Source organism: Carex rostrata, chromosome 14 (genome assembly GCF_964058835.1).
Source record: "Carex rostrata chromosome 14, lpCarRost1.2, whole genome shotgun sequence".
NCBI classification, from domain to species: domain Eukaryota; kingdom Viridiplantae; phylum Streptophyta; class Magnoliopsida; order Poales; family Cyperaceae; genus Carex; species Carex rostrata.
In genome coordinates this window covers 6,447,769-6,472,600 of record NC_135931.1, presented here as the reverse complement: position 1 = coordinate 6,472,600, position 24,832 = coordinate 6,447,769, and the positions used below count along the sequence as shown (strand labels likewise).

General features: G+C 34.3%; 4 protein-coding genes across 6 annotated transcripts; 2 read left to right on the top strand and 2 right to left on the bottom strand.

The window, feature by feature from the left end:
* The first annotated feature begins 315 nt into the window (after positions 1–315).
* IBR1 (indole-3-butyric acid response 1) lies at positions 316–3,648 on the top strand. The gene is made up of 6 exons (XM_078314512.1): positions 316–513; positions 1,934–2,050; positions 2,159–2,293; positions 2,391–2,516; positions 2,841–2,942; positions 3,354–3,648. The coding sequence occupies exons 1-6, from the start codon at positions 382–384 to the stop codon at positions 3,501–3,503; spliced, it is 762 nt and encodes a 253-aa protein (XP_078170638.1). The 5' UTR covers positions 316–381; the 3' UTR covers positions 3,504–3,648.
* Positions 3,649–4,424: 776 nt separating this feature from the next.
* LOC144565835 (SWIB/MDM2 domain superfamily protein) lies at positions 4,425–6,662 on the top strand. Of its 2 annotated transcripts, none has more exons than XM_078315682.1 (3): positions 4,425–4,641; positions 5,372–5,512; positions 6,417–6,662. In XM_078315682.1, the coding sequence occupies exons 1-2, from the start codon at positions 4,474–4,476 to the stop codon at positions 5,495–5,497; spliced, it is 294 nt and encodes a 97-aa protein (XP_078171808.1). In that variant the 5' UTR covers positions 4,425–4,473; the 3' UTR covers positions 5,498–5,512; positions 6,417–6,662. The 2 variants fall into 2 exon arrangements, with proteins under 2 accessions (XP_078171808.1, XP_078171807.1); XM_078315681.1 differs by having other exon boundaries at positions 5,372–5,516.
* A 2,470-nt stretch (positions 6,663–9,132) lies between these two features.
* LOC144565472 (GDSL esterase/lipase At2g42990-like) lies at positions 9,133–11,096 on the bottom strand. The gene is made up of 3 exons (XM_078315237.1): positions 10,433–11,096; positions 9,817–10,312; positions 9,133–9,439 (listed from the first exon to the last, which is right to left on the bottom strand). The coding sequence occupies exons 1-3, from the start codon at positions 10,853–10,855 to the stop codon at positions 9,249–9,251; spliced, it is 1,110 nt and encodes a 369-aa protein (XP_078171363.1). The 5' UTR covers positions 10,856–11,096; the 3' UTR covers positions 9,133–9,248.
* A 9,106-nt stretch (positions 11,097–20,202) lies between these two features.
* Positions 20,203–24,336, bottom strand: LOC144565267 (putative carboxylesterase SOBER1-like). 2 transcript variants are annotated; one of them, XM_078314978.1, is made up of 6 exons: positions 23,996–24,329; positions 23,583–23,635; positions 23,216–23,339; positions 20,876–20,997; positions 20,465–20,572; positions 20,203–20,366 (listed from the first exon to the last, which is right to left on the bottom strand). In XM_078314978.1, the coding sequence occupies exons 1-6, from the start codon at positions 24,138–24,140 to the stop codon at positions 20,241–20,243; spliced, it is 678 nt and encodes a 225-aa protein (XP_078171104.1). In that variant the 5' UTR covers positions 24,141–24,329; the 3' UTR covers positions 20,203–20,240. The 2 variants fall into 2 exon arrangements, with proteins under 2 accessions (XP_078171104.1, XP_078171105.1); XM_078314979.1 differs by lacking the exon at positions 23,583–23,635 and having other exon boundaries at positions 23,996–24,336.
* Between the last annotated feature and the right edge of the window lie 496 nt (positions 24,337–24,832).

Sequence of the window (24,832 nt, the reverse complement as noted above, 5' to 3'; positions counted from 1 at the left end):
CGCATAACTGATATGCGAACGGGTCGTCGGGAGCGGGTCACATCGGGAGCGGGTCGTCGGGAACGGGTCAAGTCGGGAACGGGTCATCCGTCCGCAGATCTATTACGCGCACGGGTCGTCGTGAACGGGTCGTCGGGAAAGGGTCGTCGGGAACGGGTCAGGCCGCTTATCTATTACGCGAACGGGTAGCGACCCGTTCGCAGATCTACTGTGCGAACGTGGCGGAATCTTAATTCGGAATTAACGGATGGTATTGATTTAATTCTTATTTATTAGGGTGGTACATAAAAAAAAAACGGATTTATTTCTCAGAAAGAGGAAAAAAAAAAAATCCTACTTACTGTCGCAACTGCTGCCAGCCTTTGCGAGCGAGGAGGAGAAATGGAGGCGAGAAAGGGACGGTTGGATGGGAAGGTGGCGATTGTGACTGCATCGACGCAAGGTATTGGTCTCGCTATAGCGGAGCGCTTCGGCCGAGAAGGAGCCTCCGTCGTTATTTCCTCCCGTAAGCAGGTCCGCTTTTTCTTTTCTGTTCTTTGTCGCCAATTCTTTTTGTTTGATTTAATCCTTGAGTTGAGAAGGTAAGAATGGGATCAAATTCCCATCTAATTCGACTCGACGAGGTATATTAACTTTCTTTAATTATCTTCCCTTTGGTTGTCTCTATTTTTGAAAATTAAGGTTGTACTTTGCTCTAACTTGAGCAATTAGTGAGACTTAATACTAATTGAAAGCGATCCCGGTAGGGCTGCAAACGAACCGAATCGAATCGAATCTGCCCTGGTTCGAATTCGAATTCGAAATTATTTCGAACCAAACCCAATTCGAAATTGAATCTATTTCAAACCTAAAATGCTGGTTCGAATTTGGTTCGTTATAATTCGAACTAGTTCGATTTGATTCGAAATTAGTTCGAAATTGATAACAATTTATAACAATTTAATTAAATTGAGAGCAATTCGGGAAAGGGGAGAAGAAAAAGCAACTCTCAATTCGAATTCGAATTCGAACTACGGGAAGGGGAGAAGAAGAAAAGCTCTACGGGGAAGAGAGAAGAAAAGCAAGTTAAGTGGATAACTCCAGAACCTTTTTAATTTAATAATATAAAAAAATGTTGGCGTGTACAGAGCACCCACCGACAGATATAGACATATAGGGAAATAAATCTGCTACCATTCCAACCTACGATCTCAAATCCCAGCCATTGATTTATTGGAATGCAGAATCTAAAAAAAAGTTACTTTTCGGTACACAATCCCAAAACAAATCAATAGTTGAGATTGAGATCGCATGAACCTACAATCCGTAGGAATTGTAGCAGATTTATTTCCAGCCATATAGTAAAGGAGAGCATGAGTCTAAGAGATGACACGTGACAAGGGATGGCCAATGTATGGGTCCATGTCAGGCAGCTTCTCTCCTCTTATCGGTGCAAATGCATTATTCTATTCCAATTCTAGCTATTGATTATTAAAACGAGGAGGAGAGGTCAGAGCCGGCTGCAAACGAATCGAACCCAAAAAAAATTCGCGAACTATCGAATCGAATCTGTTATGGTTCGAATTCGAAATTAATTAATTTCGAATCGAACTGGTTTGAATTAATTTCGAACCGAATTATTTTCGAATCGAATTTTTTTCGAACTTTTTCGAATCGAACTCGAATCGAATCACGAATCTCGAATTTTTTGTGCACCCCTAGATCCCGGTAATGATAAGTTAAATTTTTCTTTTTCTTTTTGTCAATTTAGAAGATCCAGAAATACAAAATTTGAAAACTTGCGGACCATCCAATATTTCTTTAACTTTCCGTTAAAGATAAATTGTAATTGTTCATGATATGAAGATTGTTTTAATTGTCTTAGGTTTTTTTTTTCTAAGAAAGATAAATTGCCGTGGTTAAATGGTTCACCTCTTTCATTTGTGAATTGCAGAAGAACGTTGATGAAGCAGTGGAGGATCTCAGATCAAAAGGTATTGATGCAATAGGTGTTGTTTGCCATGTGTCAAATCCACAACAAAGGAAAAATCTTGTTGATGCAACTATTAAGGTTAGTTGTCCATTGAATGACTTCATATTTCTTACTTCATGCTCCCTCCTGCTGTTAGTTATACTGATGGCATATTCAATGATTCCTGTATAATTTTTCTTATTACAGAAATATGGACATATTGATATAATGGTTTCGAATGCTGCTGTTAATCCATCAGTGGAGAGCATCTTGGAAATGAAAGAGTCTGTTCTCGACAAACTTTGGGACATAAATGTTAAGGCCACAATCCTGATCCTTCAAGTATGAAGCATTGATATTATTTCTTCACCACCTGCAGTATGGTTTTCATTGCATATAACTAGGAACACATTCATTTATTTTTATTTTTTGTGTGTAGGAAGTTGCTCCTTACTTGAGCAAGGGCTCATCTGTAATCCTTGTTTCTTCCATTGCGGGGTACAATCCACAATCATCATTGGCTATGTATGGCGTCACAAAGACTGCTCTACTTGGTCTTACTAAGGTACCACTTTTTGTTAGTTAAATGTGCATTATTTATGAGTGAGAAGCTCATTATTAAGCCCAAGTAGATTAATTTGTTAAACTTTGCTGGATTAAATTACTAGTGAAAGCTCTTTAACAAAGTCTATGGCTTCAACTTGTAGATTGTGCTTGAGTGTAAAGTGTCATACTTGTTTTTCTTTCTTATTTTGATTTTTTTTGAAAAGCTCTTTAGACCTGGATGGAAGAATGATTTGATTTAATGAACTAATATGCAATTGCATTCTACCTTTCTTTTCTTCCTATTGCATTACAATTTTTTTTGTTTCCATCTTCTGCCCCTTAGGCCTTGGCTTCAGAGATGGCGCCAAACACCAGAGTAAATTGCATAGCACCTGGATTTGTCCCTACACATTTTGCTGATTTCCTCACAACTAATGAGGCCATTGTAAGTAATTATTTTCCTTATCTGGTCACATAATGCAGTAATTTATTCGATTACAGATGCCTGCAATTTAATCAAATTACAGAATGTAAGGTAGAAGCACACCTCATGAAGTTTAACTCTGAAAATGTTGACAGAGTTATTGATGAAGCGTGAAATTGGCTATCTTATAGTTAATTTCTTTTTCTTAGTTTTCTGTAATCTCTTCTTTCTTTCAGTCATTGTAAGCTTTTATTTATGGATAAATTTCTCGGTATGTCACTAAGCTTTGTACTTTGGTTACAAATTAACCACTCAACTTTAATCTGCTGCAGCAGGTAAACCACCCCCCCAAAACCCCCGAAGCCATTGAAATTTCGATTTCTCATTTTGAAAATATTTATTATGTGACCTGATTGGAAAATTGGTGTGCAGAAAAAGGACCTTGAAGAAAAGACTTTGTTGAAGAGGCTGGGGACAACACAAGACATGGGCGCAGCTGCTGCCTTCCTGGCTTCAGATGATGCCTCCTACATTACTGGGGAAACAATTGTGGTTGCTGGTGGCACCCAGTCTAGGCTATAGATCTTTCCGTAATTTTTGTGTGCCAGATAGAGCCCCTTTCTTTCTGTAATAAAATATGCTCAGGCAATTATGTTGATATTCTGGGTATTAATAATCCTACTTGGGACGATTTTAAGGTCAAATTTGAAATGTATTTACGCAATTCTAGAATAGAAGTGGGATGTACATTTTTAGCAGTTTTCTTTCCAATTTTCCAATAATGATCAGTGTGCAATTTTTATCTAGGGCCTCAAATTTTATGTATTATAGATCTTGAAACGGTTGCATTTCGTCCATTTCACTTTAGAACAAGCACCAGACATATCAGGCAAAACTTTGTTGCGAGGCTGATAGAATTTTTCGTGACACAAAAATAAAAATGAGAGAATTTAAGTTTCTTCATTTTTTGTCTTCATTTTTGAAAATTTTACTAATAGAAGTTCAAAAACTTAAATAACGTAACGGAATTGTTTTGCGTGAATCATATCATTTTCTCTACATGCTCCTAAATAATTATGATATTTCGATTTTTTTTTGGTAGGAATTAATAATTTACATTAATGAGCACAAAAATTATTTAAATTATTTATATTAGTGTAAGTTTTTAATGTTAATTAAAATAAAATCAAAATATCGTTCCTTTTATGTGTGCATAAACAAGCTAATATAGATCGTCTGACAGTTTTAAAATTGAAGATACAATAAAAAAAATTATAAACTATCTATATACTATCCACAGTAAGGCAATTTTCAGGGGTTTGAAATCTGAATTTGCATGGATAAAGGATGCAGCGATCCGTTGTATCAACAGATGTTATGGGAAAGGTGTAGATGTTATGGCTATTCTTAGTTATAATTCCATTTTACAACTAACAACGAGGCCTTCGGCTTAGGCCCATGGGCCCTTCTGTTAAACAGAAACTTCTCTACCGACGGAGAACAGTCGAGCTAGAGCGAGCGAGCGAGCAATCGATCGAGAGAGAGAGAACAGATGGTGCTTAGGAGGGCTGTGACGCGAGAGTGCCCAAAGAAGGTGGCGAGCTTGATAGACCTGGTTAACCTCCCCACCCCTCTCCGCAATTTCTCTGGGCAATCACAGATGTCACATCTCTCCTTCTTCATCAGCGTCTGGTCCTATATCAAGCAACACAACCTCCAGGTGTGTTCAGCTGCTATTTATCTTCCTTTGTCCCCATTTTCAATTCTTTACGTGTTTCTGGCTATTAGGGAGCTTAGGTGTTCTGATGGAATATTCAGCATTAAATTAGAGGATGAACTGATGAATATTGAATGGATTTTTAGTAGGTATTTAGGTTTAGAATTATTTTAACTAGAAGCGCTATGAAGAACTTGTAAAAGGTAGCATAGTTTTTTTTTTTTTTTTTTTAATCTTTGTCTTTCTTTATAATACTAGTTTGCATGAAGGTAATAATATGCATCGATCCTGGGCTAGTCTTAATTTGACTGAATGTAGAAATTACATTGTCATTGTTCTTGAGTTACTTAAATGTAAAACCTCAATTCCTTTGTCATTTTCAGGGTTCCTCGTATCATTTCATATTGCTACATTCTATCTTGTATTATCCGTACTACCTAGTACATTACAAACACATAGAAGCAGTGCTTCATATGCCTTAATTAGATTTCAGTTATGCAATTAGCCAAACAAGCCAAGAAAAAAAAAATTGAATTCACACTGGTACAGGTCTGGTAATGCCTGGTGTATGCATACTGGTGAGTCTCATATAGAAGTACAAAACTGTTAAAACTTGATTTACTGTTGAAAAATAGTATGGTTGTAGAGCTAATCTTCTCACTCTGTTTCTTATTATGAAACCATGTGCAGTTTGCGCACATTACTAAATGCTTTGTTACTGTTACTTATCCAGGATGTAAACAATAAAAACATAGTAAAATGTGATGAAAAATTGAAGAGCATACTATTGGGCAAACCCCAAGTTGAACTTGCCGAGCTTCCAGCACTTGTCAAGCTTCATTTCCCGAAAGTCTCCTAATAAGAAGGCACATTTGTATGTATTATTTCTGTTATTTTCTTTGTGGTTCATTCCCGAAAGACTTTTTTGCCTTTAGTAATTATGAAGTGCTACTATAATTTTTTCTTGACTTTTTAACTTAAATTTCAGTCTTCACAGTGAAAAAAAGTTTTGAATCAAATAATGACTTGATTGCATCATCTCATCTGTACTTGTCTGATTTGTCAATTAGCAGACCTCACATGCTAGGTAGATTTCAGCCAAACCTCATACCTGTATTAGTGACTTTTTATTTATAGCACTTAATACTAATATGAGGAGGGTTCAAATGCCTCCATGTTTTTGTGCCTCCATCATGCCTCCATCTCTCTCCATCATTTTCAAAGTTCAAACAGTCGATCCGAACCGCTCAATCTAACCTCCATACTAAAATATGTTTGGAGACCAAATTTTATATTTTTAGAAATTTTTTTACTATTTTTTTAGATAAGTACAAAAATACTGTTTTTAGATGGTTCAGATTTACTGATTTTGTACCTATCTAAAAAAATAGTAAAAAAATTCCTAAAAATATAAAATTTGGTCTCCAAACATATTTTAGTATGGAGGTTAGGTTGAGCGGTTCGGATCGACTGTTTGAACTTTGAAAATGATGGAGAGAGATGGAGGCATGATGGAGGCACAAAAACATGGAGGCATTTGAACCCTCCTCTACTTCTATATTACTACTGCAGCTTGTTATTTTCAGGATGCTATTGTATTTGAATAAAATAAAATTTGACCCACTAGTTGCAAGAACAAATTTCAATAAATTGACAATATTGATATGTTCTTATTTTTACAATGCTTAATGAGATTGAAAATTATGTCCAAGTTTTTTAATATCATTTTGCTAAATTGGACCATAATAATTTGAATCACCTAATTTCTACAATTATAGGCTGTCTGGAGATTAAGAAAAGGATTTGGACAGAAGAATATAGGCAAGGAAAGCAGCAAAAACTGCGCAGAAAACAAGAGGAAATTACTTTATTAAAAACATTAATTATATTTGTTCCTTTTTGTTTCTAAACTAGAGATTTTATTTGAATACCAGAAATGAATGACGTTGACACGCTTACAACAAGAAGCAACAACAAATATTATTATTTGCGCCTTGGCTTAAAATAAAATTTCTGTTCTTCAATTTTTTTGGCAGTTTTCTGAGCGAAGACAAATCAGGACCTGAGTTCCTAATCTCGATCGTCACCTCTCAAGGTTTTTCTTTGTGATAATTACCTAGTTACCATATTAATAATAATTAGTTTTTAATAAAAAACAATTTCTTTTGCAGGAAAAATAAGTATGAACTTAAAAAAAATAGGAAAATTAGATCCATGCCACTTCAAAATGGTGAATTTAGAAAAATGCCACCACAAAGTTTTCCTTTTGCTAAATGCCACTCCAAATCTTATATATTAAGAAAAATGCCACCCTATACAAATTATTATACATTTGTATTAAAAAATAAACATAATATATTAAAATAACTGAAATAACCTTGATACAAATTTCTTCTTCTCCATACAAACGCGATTTCAACATAAATCAAAATTAACGCCTCCACCCTAGACCCTCTGCTCGCCTCCACCTTCGGCCCGCCTCCTCTCCACCGTCCTCTTCACTCCGCCTTCCTCTCCTCTCCGCCCTTCCTCTCCTTTGAGCCCTCCTCTCCTCTCTGCCAATGGAGGATCTGTCTTGGGCTAGTGGGTAAGCAATAAATTTCTCCTCTATACTTCTTTACTTTATTCTTAATTGTTTAGATGAGAATGGTAGAGTTTGACCCTAGAAATTAAAAAAAATTGATTACTGATTTTTCTATTTTGGCTGGATTTTTCGTGTACTCTCTTGTAATTTTCTTCTCTTCACCAGTTCGCTGATATATAAGTACCACAATTGATGGGTCTCTTGGTAATAATTTTTGTAGTTCTTTAATGTTATAGTCTTGTAAAAGGTTCATTTTTATTCAGAATTTTGAAGAACAGTGGCTTCTTATAGGCAAGTTGCTAATTCTGGTCCGAAGGCATCAGTTGTTTAGAAATTTAGTTTGAGGGGTAGGAATTCGAATATATATATTTTTACTATATATCCTCAAGATCTGTTTGGCAAAGAAAGAATACAGATCTTATTCGAAGGCTCAATCATTATCTGAATACAGATACTATATTTATTTTTTCAAAGAAAGAATAACTACACTTGTTTGAATTGGTTAGTGTTGCAATGAAAGGGTGAGGGTATTTTTGGAATATACGAAAATACTACTCAAAATAAAATATATTATGTTTATTTTTTAATACAAATGTATAATAATTTGTATAGGGTGGCATTTTTCTTAATATATGAGATTTGGATTGGCATTTAGCAAAATGAAAACTTTGGAGTGGTATTTTTCTCAATTCACTATTTTAGAATGGCATGGATCTAATTTCTCCTAAAAAAATTCATGTTGTTCATTTGGAAGTTGAAATAACTATGAACTTAGATCAGGCATATTTTCATTTTCTTACAAAATAAATTATCAAGGCTGATTGTCAAATTAGAGGTTGAAACAGCGTGGGTTGTTGAATAAGACTAGGTCTGATTATTTTTTCCTTTCCAATTAATAACATATAGTAAGACTAAGACAAATACACCTCTATAATTCAGGAACCCAATTATAAATAATCTAACGATTGGCACAAATGTAAGCCATTAGAATAATTTTTGACAAGTTTTGGACCCAGTAGATGTTACATGGTGAGGGTTTTATGAAAATTTTCCATTCCTTGAAAAGAAAAATAACTATATGTCTATGGGCATTCCAAATTTCAATTTTTAACTTCTTACTTGTGTAGGCGCATTATATTTCCAACTTCCAAACACGCATTTCACCTTCTTACATGTAACACTAAACAAAATAAAGCTCGTAGGACGTAAGTTAGTACGTAAAAGGAAAAGTTCTTCATATAGTTGTGGTATCAGTATGGACCAGTATCAAATAAGAGGGAGAAATACATACAGGAGGTACAGGATATCTTTTGCATTCTAAATTACATAAAAACACGACACAGGAAAATGTTATTATTTAAAAAAAGTTGTGTTGTAATAGGTCTGGTCTGGTCCATAATGCCATTGTCAAGCAGCATTTAAAGAGATCGAGGCGCCCCGCCATGTGCTTTGCTTGGGGACGGGTGGATGAAATAGTACTTTGCAAAGCAACCAAAAAGATAATTAAATAAACCGAAATAAATGAATGAGCTTACGGTACTTTCCCCACCGTCCAAGTTAGCGATGAGGAATGATTGAAAAATCTTTAATGTTCTGCTATCTACTGAATTCGAGATTTATTTGTAATAGAAAACATTTGCGGAAGATATAATTTTCTTCGTGTAGGGAGAAAGGAATTTCTTCAATCTTACAAATTTCTCAATTCCCAAAATCAAGCTGATAGAACAGCAATTATTTAGCTTTTCATATTTTTCAATACTCCATGTCAGTAGTTCGTTTACAAAATCAATACATACATGCTTATCACTGAGAAAAATATAACGCTTGCTTAATAGAATTTAAACTCAAGTTTTCTAGGTAGATACCATTTATTCTTTTTTCTTTCCTTGTCAAAAACAATGTACTGTTGATTTGTCATTTACAATATCCACTTGAAAACTCGATCTTCACCACAAGCAATATTAGATCAACCAAATATAGGTTCACAACAACTATCCCAATCTTTGCGGGATATTTGAATAAATAATTACAAAAAAACATACAATGCATTTCTCACTGTATAATCTGCAATAATCTGGTACATTTGCTCAGTCGGGTGCACAGCATCCCAGAAAATATATTTGCTAGCATCGGGGCAAGTAGGGGTATGCATGTTACATAGAATTCCTTCCTCAAACAATCCAGTACCACAGCATCCCATCCAAGAATTCTCAAATCCTGCAAATCAAATTTAACTAGTGTCTTTAGATCGGTTATTTCTTATTGTGAAAATTATTATACAGCACTGTTTGTTATCTACTGCAGCTTGTGTTCATTATATATGTTGCCAGTCAGCCAGGTTAAATTTTTCAGCATTTTACTTGACAAATCTAGTAAAATGAGATTAAAGGGCATTAACTGAATATCATACTTTTTGTTGGGTGTGGTAGGCAGTTGCCAGGTCCAATAAGATTGAATTAGTTCAAACATAACAATTTTTACAAGCCTAAAAACAAAAGATTTCTACTCAAAGTCCAACTTCAACAAATATATATTCTCTCATAAAATAGTATATCTATCATAGTTGATTGAAAACCTTAAACATATATACTCACCGTAAGCAGTTGGATTGCGAACCACATCCAAGAAGAGATCATACACACCTGCAAATACAATTTTCACTCGGAACAGCTCTTTATTAAGTTTGTCCACCAGGGCTCTTAACTTTACATTAAAATACTGAGCAACCATGTTATAGTCCTCATTGCACTCTCCAATCTTAGCTTGGTTTGTCGCCCTTTCTTGAGGTAAACAACCAAATGGTGAAATTCCGGCAAGTTCTATTTTGCGGGCTCCTAGTTTATAAATATCCCGAATAAAACTCCCAGCTATTCCTACGATAAAATCTGTGTATTCTTCTGTCGTGAATTCTGATGACCGATTGCTTCCAATCAGAGCATAGTAGTTCTCGATAAAGTCATTGGTGCCGAGACTGATTATGTGCAATGCTTCACTGATGGTTGCTTGGGCCTTCGCTTCTCCTTGGAAGCTCCTTAGCATATCTTGATACTGCTTGTAGTACTCCAATTGTTGACCAAGTGTTATTACAGACTACAAAACAAGTCATGTACTTTAATGGATGATTCATTAGTCTGACCAAAAAAAGAAAAAAAAAAGTTTGTCCATAAATGGGATCAAGCAAACATAGCGAATTTTATTCATTAAACTCACTAGGATTTTAGCAGTGGCATTGTCAAAGCCGGTTGCAGCAGAGGCAAAGCAGACACCAGCAGAAAAATGTTCAATGGTGTATTGACTATCAAGAAAGGCGGGGATAATGGGCGGAAGGTTGAAGGTCTCTGAGATAAAGTCCGTCGAAAGACGCCCATTACAAAACCTACCGGTGGGTTGACCGTCATAGAAGTCACGGCCATATGGCTCAAAATTGCTTTTCGCTATGGTATGTATAAAGTTGTTATTGCCCGCATCAACTGATGAATCTCCAAACACAATTATCGCAGATACACGGGCTCTTGTCTGAAAAACATGGAGGAGGAGCAATAGTAGCTTTAATAAAAGAATGCATTGCCTGTTTTGTTGCTTCATCTTATGGGAAAAAGGAAGGTAATTGGAAAGTTTAATGAGTATGTGCATATATGTTGAGTAAGTATTAGGGGGGTTGGAGGGACAATAAATGAACTTAAAATGTTAAAATATTATTCTACTTTTCTTCTGGTCCAGCATATCTTCTAGAAAGCTAATGGATCAGTAAATCAGGCATGGGTTGCAACCATGTTGTCTTAACAGTAACATTCTTTATACCTTTTTTATTGGGGATAACACAACCAATATATAACTTGAGCATACATCACCTTAACTTGTTTATAAGGTCCCATCATTGACCTTTTTTCTCAGAGTACCAGGGACCAGGTAAAGCGGGACAGCACCAGTAACCAGTAAGTCAGTAACCACAGAGCAATGATAAGGGACAGAGGTGGATTGATGCCATTGCATCCAAAGTTGATCCCATGGGAGATGTGCCTCCCACTTTTCCTATTATCGGATTCAATTACATTGGCTGGTTTGTTGTGATCCGTTAATCATAATTCAAAGATTAAACCCTTGTTACACTTGCCAGGATATACATTTTGGAATGGTAGTAAATAAAGTAACAGAAATTGGTAAAAAAAATAAAAATAAAGTTTTCACAGTGGAAATTTTTTCCTTAGTTTTTATCTTCCCAAAAAAAATATCACATGTTAGTTATATTAGAAGTCACAAAATTTTGTTTACTATCAAATCAAATCAAAGCCATAATTATGACTCGGTCCCATATCATTACTTCATTCCATAGTTCTGTACTTTGATAATAGGGAAATTGTATGCATGTATGATTATTGATCGATTCCATTTCTAGCTGCCCTTCTTGCTGTTGGCTTATGTAAGTTGTGTATTTGTATTGGATCTAACCAAGATTGAGGCTCGGGGCAGCATTTAAGGCTCAAAATCAATAATTCGATTAGAGGACGTCTCCATTAATGCTACTTGGTTGTACAGAAATGTTGGCTGGCTACATGCATGAAAGATGCCTTTTCCCACTTCTTAATGTACTGGTACAGAAGCAGAGTCGGTCATTTATAGTAAGTAGTACTGGAATTTAAGAAATTAGTTTCTCCGGTTAGTTAGGTCAGACTGGCATTGACGCTTTATACTTAATTCGTGGTTGGCATTATGACAGTGACAAGTGTGTCACTAATTTGCTTAGTCGGACAGAACAGGTGCTTGCTTATTTGAAGAGAGGCAAATATATGATTTGATTTAAAACAGATTAAGAAAATCTAGTAATCGATCTGTAAAGGACGAATCAAAATAATATTAAAGCTGATCTCTAAAAAGTTTACTAACCTCTAAAATATTTGCCCCAGAAAGAGAAATGGCGTAAACAAAATGTAAATAGATAACTCATAATTTATTGGGCTAATTATTAGCATTGTTGTATGAAATAATTAAAAAATACTTTTATAACGTTTGTACGGAAAAAAATAAACATTCAATCAATCTGAACTTGCAACTATACATTTTATTGTAAAAGTCCATAATAGTGTTTATATCAACTATGCAAAAATATAAACATGTTCGTAAATGTATATATATACTATTTGGATGCGGATAACATATGTTGTGGATAATTTCATAAAGGTCTCTCATGAATGCTAGCTAAATGCGTGCTTGTAGTTTAGTAGTTAGAATTTTATTTAGTTATTGTGTCGATTTGAGTTCAAATTCCAATTACTACACATTATGTATTTTTACATATTATGCGTTTTAAGTTTGAGCCTCTTCTGGCTATCTAAACTTTCTAATTCCGTCCGGTGCTTAACAATGATGATCAAGAAGGCATGGATAATTGGTGGAAGCTTGAAGGCCTCTGAGACAAGTCCATCAAAAGAAGACCGTTACAAAACCTTCCGGTGCGTTTCCTGCCGTAGAAATCACGGCCGCAGGGGGCAAAAATTACTTTTTGCCATGGTATTAATGTAATTGTTATTGCTTGTGTCAACTGTTGAATCTCCAAACACAATTAGCGCTGGTCCATGCAGAGGCGGAGGAGCAGTAGCAAATCAAATAAAATAATACATTGTGCAATTTGGGTTTCTTCATAATTCATATGAATGTTTGCATGCTAGTTGAGTGAACTGTAAGGACTACTTCTGGCTATCAGAGAAATTGAAAAAGAAGTAGAATGATTAATGCGGCTTAATTTGCCGCAATATAGTATTTTGCCACTTTAATTTTTGTTGGATTTATTAAATGGTATGCCGTTATGAAAAATTCAAATTCAAAACCTGACTCGTTATGAAGAGGTGCAGACCCTTTATGAAGAGGTGCATTGGTTTTTATATAAACCCTATCCTTCTATCTCTCTAAAACGTGTAAATAGTGACAACCAAATAAAGAGAAAAAATTAGAGAGCACCAAGAAACACTCTGTTAATGCTAAAGATCTTAGGTCGTGGAAAATGCAAGGTTTTCGGCTTCAACTAGTGATTTCTTACAGAACCAGTGATACTGCTACGCTCGCAAGATCTACTTTTGCTTGCGCATAAAGATTAATGGAGTAATTTGTAAGTTCTTTCTGTTAATTAACATTGGTATCAGAGCTTTTATAACATGTATTCTGGTTTTAATACATAATACAAATCATTTTTGAAAATTAATTTCATATTTCAGAAAAATGCCTAATTTTAATTTTAAATTTTAAATTTTGGATGCAAATTTTTTTTGTATAGAAATTTTTCAGATTTGATTTACAAATATTTTTTGGTATATTTGATAAATCTAAATACGAATTTTATTTTAAAAACGTATTTAATTGTATTCACTGTTTTGCAGATTTTTTTAAAATATATTTTTTTGGAGATGCATTGCAAAACAATGATCTTGTACAGTAAAAATTGGAGATGCAAAGCAAAACAATGCATCTTTAATTTATTTTGGATCTTATACAACTGGGTTGGACAATTTTCTAGTCCAAATGAATTACAACAGCCCGATGAATAATTTTTTCTCCAGAATTCTCGAAACAATAATTTTTTTTTTGTAGCCGCTGGGGCTTGAACCCGATCAAGTACCATATGAGACAATGGTCTTACCACTATACTACAATCTATTTGATGTTATTTTGTTCATTATATATATTATATATACTACAAAACAGAAGTTGATACAAATTTTTTTTGCCACTGTAATTTTTTTTTATTATATATATATTTTTTTAGCGCTATTGGAATTTTTTTTGTTGTTGTACGGATTTTTTAAAGAAAATTTGTTTTACATTTTTTTTGTTAAAATTATATATATTAAATGTATAATTTCAAGTAGGAGTTTTGCACAGTGAAATAATTAATGGTAATAAAATTTATAGAATTAAAAGATGATTGTGAAACTTAGTGATCTTTCGATTTTAATCTATAGATATTATTGTTATTAAATTATTTCACAGTTATTACAAAACTAGAAGCGTTATGCTAGGTATTAAATAATTTCTATTAAGCCATCAGAATTGTAATATGTCCTAACCTAGTTTAATTGTAATTTCTTAGTGAAATGACATTTGCATCTAGGAATATTGTGGCAGAACTTAATAAGGGTGAAAAACTGAATGACGATAATTATGAAATTTGGGCCATGAAAATTCAGTATGTCCTGGAAGAACAAGAGATTCTTACGGTCCTGGATCATATTCTAACCGAACCAGAAAAAGGTACAACTGATAAGCACATTGTTGACAGTGCTGCATATGAGTCCTAGAAAAAGAAGAACTCCATTGCTGAGCAGTATGGACAATGATGTGATGCGTGAGTTTAGGCAATATGAGATTGCAAAAGAGATGTGACTTGCTTTGAAGCAGAAGTTCGATGGAACTTCTGTTACAAAATTGAGACAACTCACCATTAAGTTTGACACTTACAAGAAGTGTCCTAATCATAACATGTGGCAACATCTCAGGGAGATGTCAAATATGATTAGTGAGTTGAAGGACGCTGGCCATGTTTTGACTGATGAACAACAACTTCAAGCAGTGATTCGTTCGCTTCCTCATACATGGGAACACATGAAGGTGAATCTGACCCACAACGAGAGTATTAGAACTCTCAATGATGCAACAAGGCATCTGGAACTTGAGAAAGATCGTATTGAGGCATCAAAGCCTCAGGAAAATGAAACTACTGTGCATTTGGCCGGATCAAGCTCTTATGGAGGGCATGGCCAGAAACGTAAGTCAAATTATGGTCACAAGGGCAAACAAGAGAAAAAGCATAAGGGGCAGGATCATGGCAAGGGAAAAGGCTTCTCAGAACAATTTTAAGAAGCATAATAAAGCCAAGATCAAGTGTTTCAATTGTGACAAGAAGTGTCACTATGCTCGTGAATGCAAAGAGCCCCGCAAGGTACAAATTACAGAAAAACTTTCACATTTTTCATATGTTTCCAGTTCTATTTTTATAGTTGATTCTCATCCTTTGTGGACTGTAGACTCAGTAGCAACAGACCATGTAGCCAAAGACCGTGACTTGTTTGTGGATTTTCGTCGAATTCGACAAGATTCAAAATGGCTGGCTTTATGTAGGAAACAACTCTTGTGTACCAGTCAAGGGTATAGGCACATGCAAGTTGGATATGCATGATGGCCGAACCCTCCTCTCACATGACGTTCTCTTTGCACCTAACATTCGACGAAATCTTGTATCTGTAGTTGTTCTTTTTGTTGTTCGTGCAATAATCTTTTTCGTTTATTTCACTAATTTGTAAAAACATACAATTATTGAATTTTATGATTTTTTTAATTTTTGAAAGATATGTAGGTTCAAGTCAAATGAAATTGCATTATAGAATACTTGGACTGAAGAAATCATGAAGACTTTTATCAAGAATACAAATTGTAAAATAAGAAGCTTGGTAAAGTAAGTTTGAGGCTGTTTAAACAGGGACAAACGTTACTAAAACGTTGGTAAAACGTTGTAATGTTGGTAAAACGTTGTAACGTTTTTAGCATAACTTGATCAAACGCAGAAGGAATCTAAAATGTTGTAACGTTTTATAAAATGTTGTAACGTTTTATAAAATGTTGTAACGTTTTATAAAATGTTGTAACGTTTTATGAATGTTAGAACGTTAAGTACAGCTGTATCAAATTCAAAATCAAGTCACAAACGTTATAACATTTGTTAATAGTTACAACGATTTAGAAAATCATCATTGTAACGTTTGACAAAAGTTGTAATGTTTTAATTAATTATGAGCTTCAAAAACTCCTGTTTTTTTATCAAGATTTTACAGTGCAAAACGTTATAGAAACGTTATACAATCGTTATAACGTTTTGATCGATTAGTTGAGCTGTCAGAAAATTGAAACCCTAAATCGCATTTTGAACTAAAACGTTGTAACATTTTATAAAACGTTGATAACGTTTTAGCTCATTTAGCTCATTTTTGAGCTATTTCTATAAATAGGGCTTTGAGCTTTCTTCCCAAAGTATCTCAACCCGACCCTAAACTTCTAAAAAGTGATTTTCTAAGAGCTTAGCTTACTCCATAGTTGTGAGAGCTTAAAACTTCAAAATCTCTCAAACAACCTCAATTCCACTTCACTAATCTTGAGTTAGATTAGATTAGAGTGATCTATTGAGTGTTTCTCTTGAGTAGCTTGAACTAAGAGACCTTGTTCTCATCCCTTTCAGTTGGCCGATTGATTTCCCGCTTGGTGTGTAAGGGCTCAACGGTTCACAAGTTGTAATCCTTTCGTATTGGGTAATAGAAAGACGCACCACTTGAGGTTACGAAGCCCCGGAGACGTAGGCCTTTGTTTTGCCGAACTCCGTTAATATCCCGCATGTCAAATTTCTCTAAACTCATCTATTTACTTTCAATTACAATTTAATTTCAGTTTTTGAGCAATTAGAGGTGCATATAGTATAACAAAGTGGTATCAGATCAAGTTACTCGAATTAAGACACACTTAATTGGAGTTAGATCAACTTGACAAATGACAACCTATAGATCCGTGAAGGAACCCCTAATTTTTGGTATTATCACCAAAAATTTCCTGCATCGGAAGAAAATCATGATTAATTACTTGAACATCATTGAGGTATGGAATGTGGTTGAAAATGGTTATACACCAATATTTACTACCGTTACTACCGATAGTACAACCGAAATTAAAATTGAGACTCCCGATTCCAAACAAACCAAGAAAGACAATGATCTTGCAACCAATGTCATATTTAATTTGGTTAGTGAATCGGTAGCCTCACTCTTTGGTAGTGCCTCGAGTGCAAAAGAAATGTCGGATGCTCTTGTAAACCGGTATGAGGAAAATACTCAAATTAAATGAACCAAGATAACCGGTTTAGAAGCCAAATTTGAAACCTTTAAGGTTGAAGATGGCGAAAGCATAGAGGATATGTATAATATACTTATGCATATCCAAAATGAATTTATCGAATTGGGAGAACCGCTTTCTAACAATAAACTTGTAGGAAAGCTATTGAGGGTGATGCTCATGAGGGATAGATGGTCCGGATTGGTGAGTGCCCTTGAAGCAATCCAAGGCACACATGACTCATTCACACCGGATGACCTCTACGCACACTTCCGGAGCTTTGAAGAGAAACTACGACAATCCGGAGAGCTAAAACAAAACTCAAAGTCAAAAACCATAGCTTTCTCGGCACAAAACCGTAACTTTCCTAGCTCCTCAAACACCCGTCTCTCAAATGATCAATTTATAAACAAAATTGATCATGAATCATCCAAAGATGCTATTCTCTTATCCAAAATGTTCCAAGGGATGCTTGATTTTGAAAGAAAATACAACAAGGAACGAGAAGAGAAAAACAAAAGGGTAATGTGTTTTGCTTGCCATAGAGAGGGGCGTACTATCTAAACATGCTTCAAGCTATTTCCACAATTGAAGAATACGGATGGTGAAATGCAACAAGACCGAAAGTCAAGGCAAAAATATAAAGGGTACAAAAAGAAGAAAGCCAAAGCAATGCAAACCTTGTTTCCGGATAGCGAGGCAGAGCAATCTGACATGGAATCGGAGAATGAAGAAGAGACCAACCTTGCATTGATGACAAGTGTAGATGAAGGTCCTTCAAAAATTTACATGGACTCGATTATTGCAAGCAAGAACATCACTGATGAGACTACCATCAATTTCCTCATGGAGCTTGCTAAATCAAGGAATGCCAAGAAGGGAGATGATGAAGTCAAAACCTCAACAAACTCCGCTAATGAGGTACATTCAACTCTTAGTCTTGATGGTTATAAGACCGAACATGAATTCGTAAATGAGCATGATGGGTGAATTGAATTTCTTCTTGGGACTCCAAATCAAACAACTAGTGGATGACACCTTTGTGAGCCAAAACAAGTATGCAAAGGAGTTAATCAAGAAGTTTGGGATGACCGGGAGAAATACGAGCAAGATACCTATGGCAAAAAATGCAAATCTTGACTCGGATTCGAATGACACATCGGTGGACATCACTCAATGCCGAGCTATGATAGGTAGCCTACTCTATTAAACCGCTAGTAGACCTGATATAATGTTTGCGGTATGTCTATGTGCTAGGTATCAAGCAAATTCCAAAGAATTGTACATGAAAGCCGTTAAAAGAATTCTTAAATATGTCAAGGGTAGTTTAAATTTGAGATTATGATATGACAAACAATCAGATTTAGACTTAAAAGGATATGTTGATGCCGATTCTGCCGGAGACCATATGGATAAAAAAAGTACAAGTGGTACATGCCAATTCCTTGGTGGTTCACCTGTATCTTGGTCGAGCCGCAAACAAACCTCGGTTGCCCTTTCCACAACGGAAGCCGAGTATGTAGCGGCCGGTAGTTGTTGCACACAAATTCTTTGGATGGTCCAATCCCTAAATGATTATGAAATTCGCTTCTACAACGTACCAATTATGTGTGACAACACTAGTGCCATAATAATATCTAAAAATCTGGTTCTCCATTCTAGAACCAAGCACATAGAAATAAGGCATCATTTTATTAGGAATTATATTGAGAAAGGTGAAATTAAACTTATACATATTGACACCAAAGAACAAATTACCGATATTTTCACAAAACCCTTGAATACTCAATAACACAATGAATTAAGGTTTCAATTAGGCATGCTTGAACTTAGAGAATAAAGTATACAAATTTTCATGTCAAAATAACTCATAGCAATCAAAATAATTCATTTTAAAACTGATCTGCAAAAGCAAAACATTGAAAACGTTTATAAAACGTTATAATATTTTTATCAAATGTACTCAATAATCAGCTTAAACAGCTAAAACGTTGGTAACGTTTTGAAAACGTTAGTAATGTTTTAATTAAATTTTAAAAAATCTGAGAGTTCGATTGTTGCTCATTTTTTATAGGGCCAAACGTTATACAAACTGTGAAGTTATAAAAAAATCGATATATGCAATATGATAGATTTTAATAATATAATAATACCATTCACTGTTGTAGTTTTCTTAAAAAAAAATCTTAAAGATTCAATTAATGAAAATAAATATAGAATATTTATTATGTTAATCTAACTTCTAAGGAAATAAATCATATAATAACATATGACAGAGATATAGATTTTGAACAAAATAACTTTATAAAATATAACTTTTAAGGAAAAAAGTTGTGGTAATAGAGAGAGAATCAGTTTTTAATTAATGAAAATATTTAATGAAGGGTAAAAATATCTATATTGTAATATATATATTTTGATTATGTTGTGTTAATAAATTTTTTTGTTATTTTAATATCATCACCCAACAAGACCTTATTGCACTATACACATTACATAATAATTGAGAAGTGTTACTCAGATTAATTTTGTTTGCTCTACTGTATAAGAAAATTAATAAACAGAAACAAAATAATATGTCAACTGTATATGCTTATAAGTACTTGAATAAAATTTTAAAAAATAATAAATAAGTTAAACATCTACAAAATTACCGTCGTCCACCCAGTTCCATAATAGCATACAAACAGAATCCACACAAAATTAATTTTTACTTTTCGTAAAGAATACGGCAAAGATTAATCTTCAAAGCCAAGTCCAGAATGAGTGAACGAATCCACCACCAATAATTTTAGTATATAAAGAAATTTACTTCAATTTTGATCGATGCCACCGTATCTGACCCTATGAAATTATGAATGAACTTCCAAAACAATATTTTGAGTATCTCCATCGCAATTTGATACGGTAATTACTGTCATCTCCTTTGAATATGCAACATTTATCTCTTTAGAAACTTGCATACATTTTTACACACCTGAGAAAGCATCTCTTCCTTAGGTTTGCACCAGTTCCCTCCAGTCAACATAATTAATTTTTAACTCCACAATTATATTTAAGAAGAATGAAAAAAAAAAAAAAATAGAAGCATGAAGAAAGACTCAGTTTCAAAAACGAGAAAGAGCAAAATTTTCTTTCATCGGTTTAATGGTGATTACATTTGTGAACAGCAGCCTCTCTTGTGTTGAACAACTCCACCACTCAATAAACGGCTTCTAAGCCATGAAGAAAAATATTCCAATTCGTCATCCATCAAAGAATGACCAAGGCCAGGATAAGCCTAAAATTTCAGATCAATGTTATCCAAACAATGAATTCAGAAATACTGATTACATTAGCTAATATTGAAGAAGAAGAAAAAAAGGGGAGAAAGAGCACCTTAAACTCACAGCTCATGCCTAATTCTTGCAAGAACTTGCATCCGAATTCACCAGCCTCAAACAATACAATCTGGTCATCTGTACCATGTAGCCACAGTATGGGTGTCTGCATGGATCAAAATTTAAAAGTTTACATTCGATACAAGCAAATCAATAATTAATGTAATGAACATTATTACTGTGAGTAAAATTCTTTTCCTTACACTTAATTGGCATATTAATATAAAATACTCCTCGCATTAAATGTCTATGTTCATGATTTTTTGAACTAATTGTCTCTGGTCATGATCAAAGGATTTTGCAAATTATAGAAGCACAAAGTGTTAAAAGAAAAAGAGAACTTATTGTTGGATGGCAACAATATAATATCAAGTCGAGCAAATTTTGAAAATGAAAATTAAAGTAATGCCTTTGTGGCTTCAGTAACGACTTGTTCTTTGATAGATGGGTTTAGAGGCATAGATCCACTGAATATGATACCTCCTCCAAGCGTCCTCGGATAAAGCAGTACGCTTGCTATGGCCAAAGCTCCTGGCAAATAACAGCATACTTTTAAATACATGTTTCTCAAAGATAGATAGAAGAACCGAAAATTATTCTAGTAATTTCGGATATTCAAACAGGCTACTGTAGGGTAAAGGCAGTAAAGAAGTACAATGTGCTGCAGCAGGTCTTGGCATAGATCTATGATTACCAAGGTTCTAAATAGCGATTATAGCGGCATAGCGGGGAGATAAAAAAAAGGGAGAATTTCATGTATACCCCTCAAAACTTTGGAAATTACGTATTTCCCCCTCAAAAATTCATAATTACATATTTATCCTTCTGAACTTCAAAAACTCACAAATTTACCCATTTGAATATCTTTTCTATTATAATTCATTTTAAATTTATGAAGTACCTATTTTACCCTCTCTCTTTATCTGTTTGTGTCTTTGTTTGAGGCGTGGAAATTGGAAATTTGGTGTGCTTTTTTTTTTCTTTTTGGTTTCGCTGGCAAGAACTGATAAACCAGAAGCCCTCTTTTTTGTTGGTTGATTTCTGGTACAAAGGGTGAGAGAGGTGATTCTCGTCTGAGATGTGTTTTGTTTGTTTCTTGTATGAGATTTTTGCCTCTTTACCAGTATTTACTGGTTCTTCAGTTTACTGATGCCTTGCCCCTTTTTTGTTGTTGTTCCAGTTGACTGGTACGAGGGTTTTGTTATTTGTTCAGTGTCTGTCTTTGTGCAGCACTTGCTGGTACAAAGTGTGGATAAAATGAATAACATAATTAAGGCTTTAATTAAACTTAAGGAGCGAGGGAGAGAGAGGTGGGTTTGTACCGAACGACTCTTGTTCATTCAAATATCCCTGATCAACTGGATAATCCAAATTTTATCTAATAGGGTTCAAGACAGTTGCAATGAAACGACTATTATTTTCATCTTCCAAATGCATCATGATTCTGATGGAAGTTTCTGGAAAGAGAAAACTGATTTTGTTGATGCCTTTTTGTTTTTGTTTTTAAGCCTGGTGGCTTATGTGTAGAATTATTGAAATTAAATGAATAATAGCAATAGAGAGAGGGGGTATACATGAAGGGTAAAATGGGTAATTCATAAATTTAAAATGAGTTTTAATAGAAATGACATTGAAATGGGTACATTTGTGAGTTTTTGAAGTTTAGAAGGGTAAATATGATATTATGAATTTTAGAGGGGGAAATACGTAATTTCCAAGGTTTTGAGGGGTATACATGAAATTCCCCCTAAAAAAAAAAGCTATTGCGAATAGCGTAGCTATAGCGAAAGCTATCACACATAGCAATTTTTCCTTTTCAAACTATATATTCTATATTTCTACTAATTATCAACATAATCAATATTAGAGAATTGATGTAACAATTAAATGACAACTAATTTAAATCTATACTTTTTATCAATTACGCAAATAAGAAGGAAACAATCTAAAAAGTAACATTATTTAATAGTTTATACTTCATGGTATTACATATTATAATAGACAAAGAGCAATTAATTTTATAAAGTAAAGTAAGTCAATATACATATTTAAACATTTTATAATTATAATAATAATCAAAATCAGTTTTCAATTGAAACGAACGATAATAATTTTACAAATGAATACTATAAAAAGAGTAATCAAAATGAATAATTAGTATTTGAATATTTCTCGATATAGTAGAATAAATCACAAATAAAAATAGAAGTATATAGTTTGGTTTAGTATACTTATCGTAGAAGACCATGTAGCATTAGAAATAAGAATAGAACTACAGAAGTCCATATAAATTGCACAAAAAAAACCATGTAGCATAGCGGTAGCTATAGCGGATCTCATATAGCGGGTCTCATATAGTAGCAATAGCGGTCAGCTATTATAGCTATAGCGGTCGTAGCTGAGTTAGCGCAATTTTATCTCATAGCTTAGCGTTTATGGTCTGGAAAAGCTATAGCATAGCTATAGCGCCGCTATAGCTAGCTATTTAGAACCCTGATGATTACCATGCATTCTACCCAGAAGTACTACTGGCAGGCGATAGCAGTACCAGTTTAAGTTCTGATCATATTATTAGTTTTTTTTTTCTTTTAAATAAACCAATATGAAAATTTAGTATTAGTTGCAGCCCACATAAACTCACAGTTGCCAGGTAGGAGTACTGTGTCAGGTACTGAAACCCTTGTGGGTTATTATTGAAATCAACCAGAGTCAAGATAGTCTATGAATGAATAAGCCTTTCTTAATATACCTCCTTGGCTAAATCCACAGACAAATACATTATTTGGGTTGATGCCATTAGCTATCTGTTTGTCAATCATGCTATGTACATCCTTCACTGCTGAAAAAACCTCTTCGTCATGTCTGACACTTTTCTGTTAGCAATTAGAAAAGATTTAATTTATACACATATCATCAATTTGAGTTCCCTAAAATTGCAAATTATGTATTCTTTACTTTATTGCTTATTGTTTCTTTGAGGCAAGTACGACAATAATGAACTGGTACACTGCTGGTATAAAAATACTCTTTTTGTGGATTGAATCCATTATTGATTTATAGTGCAGTAAAACAATTTCACTCTTCACAAAAAGGGACATGGAGCAAATAAGACTTACCGAGGTAATAGGTACATCAGTAACATCAAACCATGCAGGCATTACAGCACCACCTAGTGCAAAGAAAATAAACATAAAACACAATATTTAAGATTATAACTTCTCAGGATAGTTACAGTGGGGCGTTGCGTTGGGGGTTTATGGGGAAGTTCAGATCCGATCAACTTGGACCGAAGGATCGAGGTAACTATATTTAGAGTTAAGGGATTTGGATATCAGGAAAGAATATAAGAGGACCAGAGACACCAGTTAAAGAAAAAAAAAAAAAGTAGCTTCGCAAATTTACCCTTTTAAGGTGGTTTATAAATGAAACCTTCTTCTCTGTGAAACCCACAGAATTTTTTTTTCTCGAAGAATAATCACACAAATGATAAAAGAAAGATTCAAAAGGTAAATTATAAAAGAAATCATACGGTTGACAGTAATGGGCCGAGAAGGGGCAGTTGGCAACCCCCATTTGGTGGTCTTAAAAACAGGATCCGTGAAGTGTTCTTTAATGGATTCATTTGCCGGACCCGAATCGCCTGACCCGTGAAGCCATAAAATGAAGCTAGCCATGGCTATGATTTAGACTTAGGAGGATTCTCAGTTGGCGAAGAAGGAGAAGACAGCACAAACTATTAAAAGAGATGTTAATTATTAAGGAGATCAGGAAATATTAGAGCGGGGTTAATGGAAAAAATAATGAATCAATGGATAATACAACGCGGATTTAAACGTGGCAAGAATGAAGGTGTGGTTGACTGTTTGAACGTGTGTACTTCAAACTACAGAGTTCAAACAAAAATAGAAAAACAACAACAGAGATTTCAGATATGTACTATAAACAGGAGCCATTAAATCTGTATAAATTTAATATTTTTGCGAAGATCATTTTTAATGAAAAAAAAAATTGGACAATTTTATAATCGTATCATTCCTTGCCAGTTGCCACTTGATTATTATTTTAGTTCGGATTCGTAACCGGTTACACCGGAGCAGTTGACCATAGCAAGCGGTCCCATCACAATTCACAACAACAGTTTTCTCTCTCAAATGAAATGTTTACAACAGTTACAATATTAAAAGATAAAATATAGAGAAAAGGTCTTTGTCCACTAATCTTTGTCCACCATTTGTCTACAGAGACTTATCTACTCCCGTTTAACTAATTTTAACGGACTCTACCTTCCTTTTATAAACCAGATTTTTTTTCTCCCAGATCTCTGCCTCTCTACTTTTTTCCTCTAGCAGCTTCTCTGTCTCTGCCT